The sequence below is a fragment of the Gymnoscopelus microlampas genome (genome assembly GCF_963454915.1).
Source record: "Gymnoscopelus microlampas genome assembly, chromosome: 16".
Classification (NCBI taxonomy): domain Eukaryota; kingdom Metazoa; phylum Chordata; class Actinopteri; order Myctophiformes; family Myctophidae; genus Gymnoscopelus; species Gymnoscopelus microlampas.
Genome location: NC_139953.1, coordinates 6339857 through 6354683, shown reverse-complemented (window position 1 = coordinate 6354683; position 14827 = coordinate 6339857). Strand labels below are relative to the sequence as shown.

Here is a 14827-nt window from a genome sequence, read left to right as displayed (position 1 = left end):
GTACAAATGGAACCAAACCATTTGGTTACATTTGTACACTCTCACTCTCAGAGTTACACACCTGTAAGGGGCCATTTGTAAGCCCAAGAGGGTCCCTGGACCCCAACTGTAGACCCACTGGTGTAACAGAGTGTTTCCAGTGAGCCAACATGCACAATATCAGCACCCTGACTCTGTTTGACCAGAATGGAACAGAGCCTTCATTAGTATCATTGGTTACACCTGTGAATGTCTTCATTATATGGCTGCTGTGAATAGAGCCTATTAGAAGTTTTTTCCCCAGATTGATTCGTTGATATAAAACATTTAAATTAAAACATGCAAACATGTCAATAAGGTGACTAATCAAAAAGAATTATTGATAGAATAACTGCTACGAAGATAATGAATAGATGCAACCCTATACTGAAGTGAATGGACGCCCACAGCTTCCTCTAGCTAGCTCGTTGGTTCTCAAGACGGGGTCTGGGGACCCCCAGCAGTCCTTGAGGGGACCCCAGGGGGTCCCCAGCAAAATGTGTTAATAACAGGAATCTTGTATGGGGGTCCCTGGCACAAGATGTTTTTTGGGGGTCGTTGACATGAACACGTTTGAGAACCACTGGTCTAAACTAAAGGTTTAGGAAGCATCACTTCTCTATTCTATTCTATTCTATTCTATTCTATTCTATTCTATTCTATTCTGTGCAAACTAATTATCTCTACCAGGCATAGATAATAAGCAACAGGCCTGTTTAATTATCTGTAACAGCAAGTCATCTCTCCTGGCCAGCACAGTGTGTGTGTGTGTGTGTGTGTGTGTGTGTGTGTGTGTGTGTGTGTGTGTGTGTGTGTGTGTGTGTGTGTGTGTGTGTGTGTGTGTGTGTGTGTGTGTGTGTTACACATGGTGAGAAAATGAATGTATGAGCATGTGAGTAAAACTAATTCAGTGGTGCGTGCAATGTGTATGCGCCTGCTTGTCCGCGTACATGCGTGCGTGCATGCGTGCGCGCATGCCTATTTGTGTGTGCACGCGAGTGCACTTTTTGTGTGTGTGTATGTGTGTGTATATGTGTGTGTGTATATGCGCGCGCGCGCGTGTGTGTGTGTGTGTGTGTGTGTGTGTGTGTGTGTGTGTGTGTGTGTTTGTGTGTGTGTATTAATCCATCAGTATTATTGCTGCTGGCTAGTTTAAATTTAGACACATAATGATTCCAACAGCATGGAGACATTATCTCTAATCTAATAAACGCACAAGAGGAGAGAGAGAGAACAAAAGGAAGAGAGAGAGAGAGAGAGAGAGAGAGAGAGAGAGAGAGAGAGAGGCACATACAGACAGACAGACAGACAGACAGACAGAGAGACAGTGACAGAGAGGGTGAGAGAGAGAGAGAGAGAGAGAGAGAGAGAGAGAGAGAGAGAGAGAGAGCAAAAGGTTATTAAAAACAGCATGAAGAGATTGATGTTGAGTGCATTTTAGTTGCATGAATTCTTGTATGTTGCTCAGTGCAGCTTTAATCACACAGCCAGTGTGTGTCTCTCATAAATCTAAAACACATACATGCTTTAATCCTCTACCTACGACCACACACACACACACACACACACACACACACACACACACACACACACACACACACACACACACACACACACACACACACACACACACACACACACACACACACACACACACACACACACACACACACACACGAATATCAGCTCCTCATGTCTCATTTACAATGGTTTCACCAGTTCTATTGTCTGGGTGCTGGACAGCAAATTCATGGTCTCAAGTCCTATTAAATATGTCTGTAATCAGGAAAAATACATATGTATACATAAAGATCATATATACATACACACACACAGTTGTCTGCCTTGATTACGGTGTGTGTGTGTGCGTGCGTGTGTGTGTGTGTGTGTGTGTGTGTGTGTGTTTGTGTGTGTGTGTGTGTGTGTGTGTGTGTGTGTGTGTGTGTGCGCGTGCGTGCGTGCGTGCGTGCGTGTGAATAAGTATAAATGTCATCAGCTCATCTCTAGTCAGTCATTTAGAGACATAAAAGTCAGTTATCCTGTCAGTAAAGCTGTACTGTTCTGTAGTTCAATTCACTGTAATTCAATTCAATGCTTTATTGGCAATTTCACGAACAATGTTGTCAAAGCGTATTACAGCAGGAAAACAAAACAAACCCGCAGCAGAACAAAAGAACACTCACAAAGAAACATCTTTGTGAGTGCTGCTTCATTATTTATTTACAGTGCAGCAAAATAACATCATTCTGGGCCTGGCTCCTCTTTAAGCCCTGGATTCTTGGCCATACATTCCATGGTAGTGAATCAGTGAGCCAAGCATAATCCACATGCACCCTAGTGTCCCTATTCTGCATGTCGTAATAGGAACACATACAAACATAGATCGGCATTTTTTTTTTTAGTGGTTAAACACACATATGAGGACATAATCTGCTGTAAGTGAGTGTTGCATACAGTATGTGCACACTTTATGTTGTGTGAAGACCACATTATTGTGGAGTTGGGGGAAACAGAAAGACTTCTCCAGCAGACAGTGAACTGAGAAAAAGAAAGAATCAACTGAAATCTCAACTATTTGTACTGAACATCAAACTTGTTAAAGTGTCAATGTTTTAAAAGTCGCACAAATTATTTGTGTGTTTCTTGTTTTTTTTTGTATTTTCTTTTCTAACTTTTATTATTACGGGGCCAGAGCTCAGCTCTGGACCTGTTTTGTTATTGGCAGTATTCTGTCACTTCTGCCACTTTTCGCAGTTCTGGCTGAACCGTGCAGTCGCTTTTTACGAAACTCGGCTATATGGTAGATGGTCATGAAAAACGATCAAGAAATAATTCTCACAATCTTTCGTCCAAAGGTGGCGCTATAGCACTCAATTGAAAATGGCAACTTTGAACAGGTACAACTCATGCCCTGTTTGACCTACAGCCATGAAACTTGAATACACATATGTGTCTCCTCATGCTGAACAACTTTCACCCTCTGACTTTTGACCTCTGACCTTTAGATCTCCCACCATTTTGAATTATATGAAAAACAGTCATTGGCTCCTAACTTCTGCATTTTTTCACTTATGGAAAATCCGTTGGAATTTTTTGTAGGCAGTGGTCCAAAGTTCAAGTGTTAAACGTTTCGTGAAGATTGCTCAAAAATCCCAGGAGGAGATAGATTTTAACTATTACAGTTTTATGAAAATTATTCATCTTTGCCTAAAACATACATGCAGACTCACATTTCTTTGAAACTTTACAGAAATGTACAGGGTCATTCCAAATATCACTGAAACCAATCTTACTCCAATTGGCCAAAAGGGGGCGCTATAGCAATTTTTTGAAAAGGCAGACTTTAAACAGGCATAAGTCATGCCTCGTTTGGCCGAAAGTCGTGAAACTTGCTTACACATGTGCCTTGACTCATGAGGAACACACGTATCGATTTGACCATTAAGCTCCGCCCTTAGATTTTCCGCAATTTTGAGCAGTTTGAAAAATACTTGTTTTTGCCAGTTCTGGCTTAACCGTGCATACGCTTTTTACGAAACTCGGCCATATGGTAGATGCTCATGAAAAACTACCAAGAAATAATTCTCACACTCATTCGTCAAAGGGTGGCGCTATAGCACTCAATTGAAAGTGCCAACTTTGAACAGGTACAACTCATGCCCTGTTTGACCTACAACCATGAAACTTCGATACACACATGCGTCTCTTCATGCCCGACAACTTTTGTGGTCTGACTTTTGACATAAGTCATGCCTCGTTTGGCCGAAAGTCGTGAAACTTGCTTACACATGTGCCTTGACTCATGAGGAACACACGTATCGATTTGACCATTAAGCTCCGCCCTTAGATTGTCCGCAATTTTGAGCAGTTTGAAAAACACTTAAACCCAGGATTTTTCAGCTATTTGCGTGAAACTGTATCATCTGTGTGATCTCCTTTTTCACAGTTACTTTTCTGTTGGGCCAATGGCGTCTCCCTTAAATGAATGCCTCACAATCTCAAGGTCGCCAGTTCAAGCCTCACTTGATGCAGACTTAATTTAAGTTGAATTGCAAACAACATGACTGTATCAATGAATACATGTGCAAATGGTAAAGATAACCTGAAATGCTTATTTGAGAGTACGTTTTTTCAACGTATGACATACTTTATCTGAAAATAGCTGATCTACAATCTCACAACTTTTCATGGTTTGTGAGCTTGTAGATCGGCTACTTTCACTAGTTTTGGTTCTGAGGAGATGTACAATTTCTTCATTGGTAAATGGTTTGTGAACGAGTGATCTTAGTGTTAGTGAAACAGGGGCTTGGTTCATGAAAGAAGGCAAGAGTTTATGATCTTCAACAGACAATATCAGCCTGGACAAAGCTATAGCACTATAGGTAGTGTTGCAGCCTATTAGTCTGAAGGTTGAGAGTTCGAATCCTGTTAATGGCAGTAGGTTGAGATGTCCAATCAAACCATTATGTTTCCATCTCTCTCTCTCATCAATCTATTGTTTCCATGTCACTCTCTCTCTCTTCAATCTATTCCGTTTCCATGTCTCTCTCTCTCTCTATTCACTGGCCCCGTATTATCGCTGCTTGCAGCTATATTTCATATTAAAGTACTTGCTTTTTCTGTACGTTTGATGATCATTTCCTGCTTTGGCTTGCATGGTGGTTTACTGCATGCACGTACAGTACACACGCACACACACGCACGCACGCACACACACACACACACATACACACACACACACACACACACACACACACACACACACACACACACACACACTCACACACTCACACACACACACACACACACACACACACACACACACACACACACACACACGTAGTTTTGATGACAATTAAGAGATGTTCTGGAGTCAAATCGTTATCACTTTAATGTTCTTGAATGTCTTATGAAGGACAACCGGTAAAAAATGTCAAACTGTCATAAAAAGGGAACTAAGCACTGTGTTTTGTTTCGTTTCGTGTTTTAGTTGGTTGTTTGGTTTTAAACGTGGTCATACAGCTAGCTAGGCCCTTTGCTATTTTTGATAACAAGTGAACGTGGTTAAGTCTGTCTGTTGGTTTTATAAATACTTAACCAATGAAAAGAGAGCAAGAGCTTTAGTCACGAGAGCTTGCGTGACTAAATACTATCATAACACTTTTGGACATACAACGCTCATGACACGGACCTCACCGTCGCCAGACAACATGGCCACAATCCAGTTATTGTCAATTATGATGGTTCTCACCAGGATTTGTACATCAAACGAGTCAACCAATTCAATCATGGTGTTTCCAGGTAAGTCTGGAAGTAGGTTTATATTTTTTTATTTTAATATGGTGTTCATGTACCTGTCATGGTTCCCTCAATGAATTACCTCTTGGCGGGATATTTACTATGTAATGTTCGCGGCATTTGGGAAACTATTAATAAATCAATCAATAAATAAATAAAACAAGTAAGTCAGTCAGTCAGCCTCAAAGAGGCATGAAATATATGTCATCATAACATTTATGAGAAACATAATGGAGAGGGACGCTGTTCAGCTAGTTAAACCAGTGGTTTTCAAAGTGGGGTCCGGGTCCCCAGACCCCACTTTGACACACACAGACAGGGGTCCTATGGGGGGGGGGGGGTTCCTGAGCAAAATGTGTTATCATCATTTTATCAATCATTTTAAAGACTTTACCCATTTATAAGTTGGCTATTCAAGAATAGCAGATCTACAAGCTCACGGTGTGTCACTTTGTGCCACACTGCGTGCTTGTACATCTGCTATTTTTGAAATGTTTGGGAAAATCGCAAAAATGTTATTGTGACATCAAATGCATTATTTAACACACATCTTCTATTCTGGGGGTCCCTGGCACAAAACATTTTCAGATGGGGGTCCGCGGCCAAATACATGATCTATTTAGGCGTCACAAAACGGTTTGAGTTAACTAGAAAAACTAGGAAAAAACTTGATGTTTGTGTGTTTCTGCTTTCTTGAAGGACAAGGACGTGGTTTCATTGGGAAAGAGGACAGTGTGCAGGACCAGGTAGGCCTGTCATAATTATAACATATTCACCTAAATCACAATTATTTGAGACAATAGTTGCGCATAATCGTCACCATAATTGTTTCCATGATGAAATAGTCCCCGCTCATCAATATGATGATGTTGTTTGTCACTAAATAAATGCACCATTTACCATTTACCATTTATTTGTGTAACAGTTAATCATCAAGTAAAATGTCATGACATGATGGCGACAACCCTATAGGTGGAGGTCAGCCTTGAAGACCGGAGGGCCTTGGAAGGCCGGTTGACCACCATCTTACTCCCCATCCTCTACATGGTGGTGTTTGCGGTGGCCCTGCCCGCCAACAGCATGGCATTGTGGGTGTATGTGTTCAGAACCAAGAAGAAGCGTCCGGCCTCCATCTACATGGCCAACCTGGCTCTGTCTGACCTGCTGTTTGTGGCGTGGATCCCCCTGAAGATCTCCTACCACCTGAACGGAAACAACTGGATCTATGGAGAGGCCCTGTGCAAAGTGCTGGTGGGGTTCTTCTACGGCAACATGTACTGCTCCAGCATTTTTATCGCCTGCATTAGTGTTCAACGCTACCAGGCTGTAGTTCACCCGCTGGCCCAGCAGAGGGGGACGAATGGCATCACCGTGGCTGTGTGTGTTGGTGTCTGGGTTGTGGTGTGGCTTCTCACCGTTCCTCTCTACCTTTACGATCAAACTGTGACAGAAAAAAACCTAACCATTGTAACCTGTCATGACATCACCAGGTACGTATATGACTATATTAGTTTTTTGTCTTGCGTTGTGTGTTGTGCACTCGGGCGGGGCGATATGATTTCAAAGCGACATGATGATTATTTCAAACTCTGCAATTGTCAGGAATGAGTATCGGGTAGGGCCCAAAAGCAGACGAGGTGGGCAGAAGTGTTCAAATGAAAGGATTCATTAGATAAACTGAGGTTCCCAAAAGCATGTACTGTATACAGAACAGTACGCATCAAGCACCAAACAGAAACATATGTGACGACATAGGTCTACGGACCAACAATGCTTGTGCAAACACAGGACTTAAATAGAACAGGGGACTAACAGGACACAGGTGAACTCAACAGACAAATCAACACAGGATAGGCTAACAGGCAACGAGCACAGGTGACTAGGGTTACAATAATTACAGGGAGGTGAGACAAGACAGGAAACCGTAAACAAGGCAAACAGGAAACAATGCTACAAAATAAGATACACAAGACCAAGGCAAAGGCAGCAACATCATAACAGAAATACAATTGGAATGATACAACAGAATAGAGGCCTAAACAGGTCTAGAGAACGGCCCGAAAGAGTCCAAAACCATATAAAAGTCCAAGGACTGAGGGAGGAGCGTGACAGCAATTATACTTAATGGATGAATATCTTTTTTTTTTTTTAAATAAGCCCAACTTGCAAGATCACCAGGTGTGTACATCGCTTCTCGTTGTGACTTGTGAGCTTGCTTTTCTGTCTGTTGGTTGTGTGGGTGTTGAGTTTTTGAAAGTGGACCACAGTGGAAACTTTGTTTCTGCTTTTTTTGTGATTTGACCGCCGCTGGCGTTTATAACGGTTGCACCGTTTGCTTTTATTGACGCCAATGAAATTGCTGCATTCTCTTCCAGGCCCAGTCAAATGAACATGGCGGCGGGCTACTTCCTGACCATGGCTGTGGTGGGATTTGTAGTTCCGTCCATGGTGTGCGTGGTGGCCTACGTCCTCATGCTGAAGTCTCTGAGGAACTCCATGAGCAGCGCCTCCGTCACCAAGAACCGGAGGAAGGCCGTGGTTCTGATCATAACCGTGCTGGTCATGTTTCTGCTGTGCTTCACTCCCAGTAACGTCATGCTGCAGGTGCACTACTCCCTCATGCTGGCGGGTAAACCCAACAACCAGTACGCGTTTTACATCACGACACTGTGCCTGGCCAGCCTCAACAGCTGTGTCGATCCGTTCATTTACTACTTAATCTCGGAGGAGTTCAGGAACCACGTCAAGAACACCCTGCTCTGCCGGTAAGGCCGTCACAATTATTACATAATCGCCTAATCGCAATTATTTTGCACTAGACCTTACCCGTCGGGGGATATGAGCACAGGTCTACGCTTGTTTCACGCACATGATTTGGCAACCCGGGAGCCAGCGAACACAAAAACGCTAATAAACAGCTGACATTTGGGGAAAGCGAAAAACGAGCTTTGGTGTTCCGTGCACATGGTAATGGGCAATGTCTGTGTGCAAATGCAGGGCAATTGCTCCAGCCACTGAGGAGAACCGGGCAGAACTAAGACATTTTGGTCTCACCACTCGCACAGAGCTTTGTAGAATTATAGGAGTATAGGAGGATGTCAGTAATTGATCTGCTCTCTCTATTTTGAAAGTATAAAGTTATTAAATATGTCAGTAAGTTATTTGTTATATCTGCACTTTTGTTTGCGAAACATAAAAGCCAAACAGAAATGTAATTTTTGTATTCATATCTTCCAATGTCCAAAAAAAACACAGCTAAATCGTTATTCACGATAGGCTCTATGCACAGCAGCCATATTAACACTTCCTTCACAGGTGTTACCAATGATAATGAAGGCTCTGTTCCATTTAGTGTAGCACAATGGTTTCCACGACCCCCATAACTCTGAGAGTGTACAAATGGAACCAAATGGACCATTTGGTTCCATTTGTACACTCTCAGAGTTACACACCCGTAAGGGGCCATTTGGAAGCCCATTAGGGTCCCTGGACCCCAACTTTAGACACACTGGTCTAGCAGAGTGTTTCCAGTGGGCCAACATGCACAATATCAGCACCCTGACTCTGTTTGACCAGAATGGAACAGAGCCTTCATTAGTATCATTGGTAACACCTGTGAATGTCTTCATAATATGGCTGCTGTGAATAGAGCCTATTATGTGCGTGACGATGAATCGTCTCAAGTATAATCTCATGATGATGACATCTCTGTCTGCAGGAGCGTCAGGAAGGCGAACAGAGCCGCCACCGTGCGCATGCGCAGCAACGTGCACAGGGCGGTGCGTTCCCCAGGGACGGCAGCGGCTCAGGAGGAAGATCGGGCGCTTCCCGGTTCGATCCCCAGCTCCCCTTGTGTTACTGTCGAAGTGTCCTTGAGCAAGACACCCGAACCCCTAACTGCTCCTGAGGAGTAGGTTGGTGCCTTGCATGGTTTCCTTCCCCTCGGGGTGTGCGTGCGTGTGTGCGTGCGTGCGTGCGTGCGTGCGTGCGTGCGTGCGTGCGTGCGTGCGTGCGTGCGTGCGTGCGTGCGTGCATCAATGTATGGGTGAATGTGTGTGTGTGTGTGTGATGTATGTAATGTAGCTCTGATTCATAAGCCTTAAAATGAGTTCTCCTTAAGGGGAAGACCACTCATTTTCAACATTGAACTATGTCTTTAATACACCTTAGTGTTGAAATAAGAAAAAAGTACTTTTGGCTCCGCCCCTCCGCCAAAAGTACACCCTGCGTATGTCACTGTCAGGGACCGAGTTGGTCGGAAGGAGAGACACAGGGAAACGTGGTTGTTGGTTTAAAAGAATGTTCCTTTTTTTTGTATTTATTTCTCTTTTTTGTGGTTTGTTTCAAAAATAATCAAACAATAAATGTGCTCAAAATAAACAAATCAAACTAAATAACTAAACAGACAAACACAACTGAACTGAAAACTGGACTAACTAGAATGACACAGGAGGTGGACATATATAGGGATGGGTCAGACCACTGTTAACAAAAAAGGGGGAAAAGACAAAGACTACCATTAAACACACACACTCAAAACCCCTGCCCCACCCCATGGTACAGAGGGACTGTGGTTCAATCCAATTTGTCCAGATTAGCTGTAGATCCATAGCAGCTGATCCCCTCTGCTTTGGCCAGCCCCTCATGTCCATATATGTCCGTCAGAAACCTCCCACAGCACTAGTAACTCAAAGAAAACTCAGTCAAATCAAATGCAAACAAACTCATAGAAAAACAACAAAACAATAAACTGTTATTCCAATGGGTTGTGTGTGGTTACATATATTAGATGGCAATTGTGTATAATGTACAACTGAAAATAAACCAACTAAATAAATAAACCAAAAGGAATCACCATACCATAGGCTCAATGTGTGGCTGCTGAGTCAGCCATCACACACTCCCCCCCTTCGGAGCTCTCGCTGAAACAGCGAGAGAGATAGTCTGACGTCACATTGAGTTTGCCGGGGATGTGTTGTACTGTAAATCGGAAAGGTTGCATGGCCAGGTACCACCTTGTGATGCGGCCATTAGTGTCTTTCATCCGCTGCATCCACTGGAGGGCTTTATGGTCGGTCTGGATAGTGAATTCCCTCCCCAGGAGGTAATACTTGAATGAGTCGAGGGCCCACTTGATGGCCAGGGCTTCTTTTTCCACTGTAGAATACCGCACCTCTCTAGGCTCCAGCTTGCGGCTGATGAACGCCAGGGGATGTTGGTCCTCCGGTGGGCCCTGCAGAAGGACAGCTCCGAGCCCCCTCTCCGAGGCATCAGTTTGTAAAATGAACGGTTTTTCAAAGTCTGGACTGTATAGGACGGGGTTCTTACCCAGAGCCTGCTGAATGTCTTGGAAGGCTGCCAATGTCTCTTTCGTCCACCGGAGCCCGTTGGGCCGTGTTTTCCCGGTCATGTCTGTGAGAACAGCAGCTCTATCGGACATATTGGGAATGAAACGGTGATAGAAGCCTGCCATGCCAAGGAAGGACCTTAGCTGCCTCTTGGTATTAGGTGGGGGACAGGAATTAATAGCATGGACCTTGTGGACCTGTGGTTTGATGACCCCATTCCCAATTACAAACCCCAGATACTCAGTCTCAGCTCTGGCGAACACACACTTTGCAGGGTTAATGGTCAGGCCCGCAGATTGGATTCGCCCCAGAACCTCCCCCAGATGTTGGAGATGCTCCTCCCAAGTGGCACTGAAAATCACAATGTCATCAAGATATGCACATCCATAGTTATAACACCCTCTCAATACCTGATCCATCAGTCTTTGAAAGGTTGCCGGGGCCCCATGCAACCCAAATGGCAGGACTGTGAACTGGAAAAGCCCCCATGGAGTGCGAAAGGCTGTCAGCTCCCTAGACCGCTTGGAAAGAGGCACTTGCCAGTAGCCCTTGCATAAGTCAATGGTGGTCAGGTACTTTGCTTTGCCCAGTCGCTCAATCAGGTCATCAATACGTGGTGTTGGGTAAGAATCAAATTTTGACACAGAGTTCAGGTATCTAAAATCAATACAAAATCGTATTGTGCCATCTTTCTTTGGGACTAAAACAACTGGGTTACACCACTCACTTTTGGATTCCTCAATGGTGCCCAGGGACAGCATCAGGTCCACCTCTTTTTTCAAGGAGCCCTGGAGGCGTTCTGGAATCCTGTAACTCATACGTTTTACGTCAGCCTCTTTTTTTAAGACAATATCATGTTCAACAATATTTGTGCGTCCTGGATATTCTTGAAATATTTGAGGATTACATAAAGCTTTCACCTGATTTTGTTGATCCGTTGACAGATGGCCTAGATCAAGCACTGTGGGGGCAGGTGAGGGCAGATATTGGTCATCTACTGCCTCTTCCTCCTCCACCGCTCTGATCAGCATAACCCCTGCCGTCTTCTCTGGTCTCTCAGACCATTCCTTTAGGAGGTTCACATGCAACACCTTACGGGAGCGTGGCCGCCCTGGGGTTGCAACCTGGTAGGTGGTAGGGCCAAGTTGTTTCTCCACCTCAAATGGCCCTTGCCACTTTGCCAGCAGCTTGCTGTCGCTGGTGGGTAGCATGATCAGAACCTTCTGTCCTGGGCTAAAGGACCTCTGTCGTGCTGACTTGTCATACCACGTTTTCTGATACCGTTGGGCCTCAGCCATGTGCTGCTGGGCGAGTTCAGTCATCTTCTGCAGCTTTTCTCTCATCTTTACCACATAGGTTATTACATCAACAGCTCCCTCCTCCCCCGACTGGTCCCCTTCCCAAGCCTCCCTCAGCAAAGTCAGAGGTCCCCTCACCTCATGACCATACAACAGTTCAAATGGAGAGAAGCCAGTTGAGGCTTGGGGTACTTCCCTATATGCAAAGAGGAGGTAAGGTAGCCATTGGTCCCAATCAGATCCAGTGTCATCGACAAACTTACGGAGCATTTGCTTGAGGGTCTGGTTAAACCTCTCCGTTAGTCCATCTGTCTGCGGATGGTAAGGGGTCGTTCGCACACCCTTGATGCCGAGCAGCTGGTAAACCTGTTTCAGAAGGGTGGACATGAAATTAGTGCCCTGGTCTGTTAAAATCCCCTGCGGAAGGCCCACCCTGGAGAAAAACTGCACCAAGGAGAATGCCACAGCTTTTGCTTTGATGGATTTTAGAGGGAACACTTCTGGATATTTAGTAGCGTAATCTGTAATCACCAGCATGTAACGGTTTCCTGCTTTACTTTTTTCAACTGGACCAACAATGTCCATACCTAATCGTTCAAAGGGGGTGCCAATAATGGGGAGAGGCTGAAGTGGAGCTCTCGAGGGTCTTCTGGCTGATGTCTTCTGGCACTGAGGGCAAGTCCTACAAAACTGGTCAACATCTGCCTGTAGACCAGGCCAGTTAAAGTGTCGTTTAATGCGCGCTATGGTCTTGTGTTTCCCTAGGTGGCCCGCCCAGGGAACAGAGTGGCCCAAGGTAAGTACTGACTCTCGGGCTAACCTGGGAACGACTAGCTGCTTAACTGGTCCATGTTGAAGGTAGAGCATACCCTTCTGTAGGAAATACCCATTCCCCCCCTCTTTAGCATTTTGCAACAATGTGGCTAAACTGGGGTCATCCTGTTGCATCTGCACCATATTTGAGGGCACCTTAAAACCCAGCGGCAGGTCTGGAGCTACCTCCTTTGAGGGTTTTACCACAGTATGCTGGAACTTCTCCTGCCTCCTTTGTGTGTGTGGTTTTCGGGCTTTCCCGGGCTGTTGGTCTAGGTCTGCATCATAAAAAGGCAGGGTACTGAGTGTTACTGATGGCTCATCTACCAACTTGGCTTGGGCTCTGGTTACTGCAACATTACAACTGTGAGGTTTGTGTAACAAATCAAACAAGACAGGCAGGTCACTACCTAACACGGCTGAAAAGGGCAGATTGTCTGCCACTCCAATGTTCAACAGGTACGTTTGTCCTTGCACTTCAATGTACATGTCAGCCGTGGGGTACGGCTTCTTATCTCCATGCACACAGCAAATGGGAATTGTCTCTGAAGTGCAAATAACATTGGGTGGCACGAATTTCCGGTGCACCAGGGTCTGATCACTGCCAGTGTCAATTAGGGCCTTCAGAGTCTTTCCATTAATTTTGACGGTTGCCATCTTCATGTACTGATCATTATTAGTTTGTAAATCATTTTTACGAGGCACCACACACATTTGAGTGAGCTTGAGTGGGTTCTTTGGGCAATTTGGTTGTATGTGGCCTTCCTGTCCACACAAATAACAAGTGGGTACTCTATTAAACCGTTTTGTTGGTGTATTTGTTGGCTGGTTCTCCCTGATGGGAGCCTTACCCCCACCTGGTGTTGCATCCTGGTGGTATTGAGGAGAGGTGGGCCAGCGGTTCTCTTTTGCTTCCCTCCAGTTGTTATAGCTCCATGGCTGTCCTTTCCTCCTGGCGGCCACAAACACATCAGCCAATGACGCAGCTTTTGCTGCCGATGGGGGATCATGTTCCTTGATCCATATCTGTAGCTCAGGGGATAGCATGCGTAAGTATTGCTCCAAAATGATCATTTCACCAACATCATTAACAGTTTTATCTTTCGGTCGGATCCACTTCTGATACAGCTCCTTTAACCTTACATACAGTTCCTTGGGGGTTTCCCCCGGTTCAATATCTGTGTAGCGAAATCTCTGCCTATAGGACTCTGGATTAATGTCATATTTTCTTAGAATGGCATTTTTAACATTCTCATAATCATGAGTTTCATCAACATCCATATGTACATAGGCACTTCTCGCCTTACCAGTAAGCAGTGGAATTAGGCGGAAAACCCAATCAGATTTAGGCCACCTACATGCTGATGAGATTTTTTCGAAAGTCGTCAGAAAATGTTCAATATCATCTCTCTCAGTTAATTTTTCCAATCTAGGCTCTGGAGAGAAGCGGAACCGACCTGAGTTAGAGATGTCTGGGGAGCCCTCTGGAGACGCTGCTGCTTCAGCCTGTGGACCAGGTTCACCACCTGCATTGCGTTCTGGGCCAGGGGAAGTATGAGCCTGCACCTCCAGCTGCATCTGCTGGAACTGATTTTTCAGTGCCTCAAAACGTTGCTCCTGACGAGCATCCCGGGCCTCCTGTTTGTTTATGTGGTCCTGAAAAATACTGGCCAAATCTGTCAGTGTTGGTTCTCGGCTCAGGGGCTCCTCCAGGGGCTCAGGGGCTCCTCCAGAGTCTGGACTATCCTCCTCCTCTTCCTCATCCTCCTGTCTCGGTTTTGGTGGTCCTCTTCCTCCTCTGCCACGATTCATTGCTCAGGGTTTGGAAAAAAAAAAAAACGTATTGAGAAAAATGGGGGGGAAAAAAAGAAAAAACCTGTGCTCTCCTCCGTTGTCCCACCACTGCCACCATCTGTCAGGGACCGAGTTGGTCGGAAGGAGAGACACAGGGAAACGTGGTTGTTGGTTTAAAAGAATGTTCCTTTTTTTTGTATTTATTTCTCTTTTTTGTGGTTTGTTTCAAAAATAATCAAACAATAAATGTGCTCAAAA

The 14827-nt window shown here is 44.8% G+C and overlaps 1 protein-coding gene across 1 annotated transcript; it reads left to right on the top strand.

Annotated features, from left to right (window-relative positions):
• Positions 1-6321: 6321 nt before the first annotated feature.
• LOC311062787 (proteinase-activated receptor 2-like) lies at positions 6322-10000 on the top strand (the record flags this gene model as incomplete). Its single annotated transcript, XM_084082005.1, has 4 exons — positions 6322-6806; positions 7692-8081; positions 9035-9170; positions 9995-10000. Exons 1-4 carry the CDS (start codon positions 6361-6363, stop codon positions 9998-10000), a joined length of 978 nt encoding a protein of 325 aa, XP_083938131.1. The 5' UTR covers positions 6322-6360.
• Between the last annotated feature and the right edge of the window lie 4827 nt (positions 10001-14827).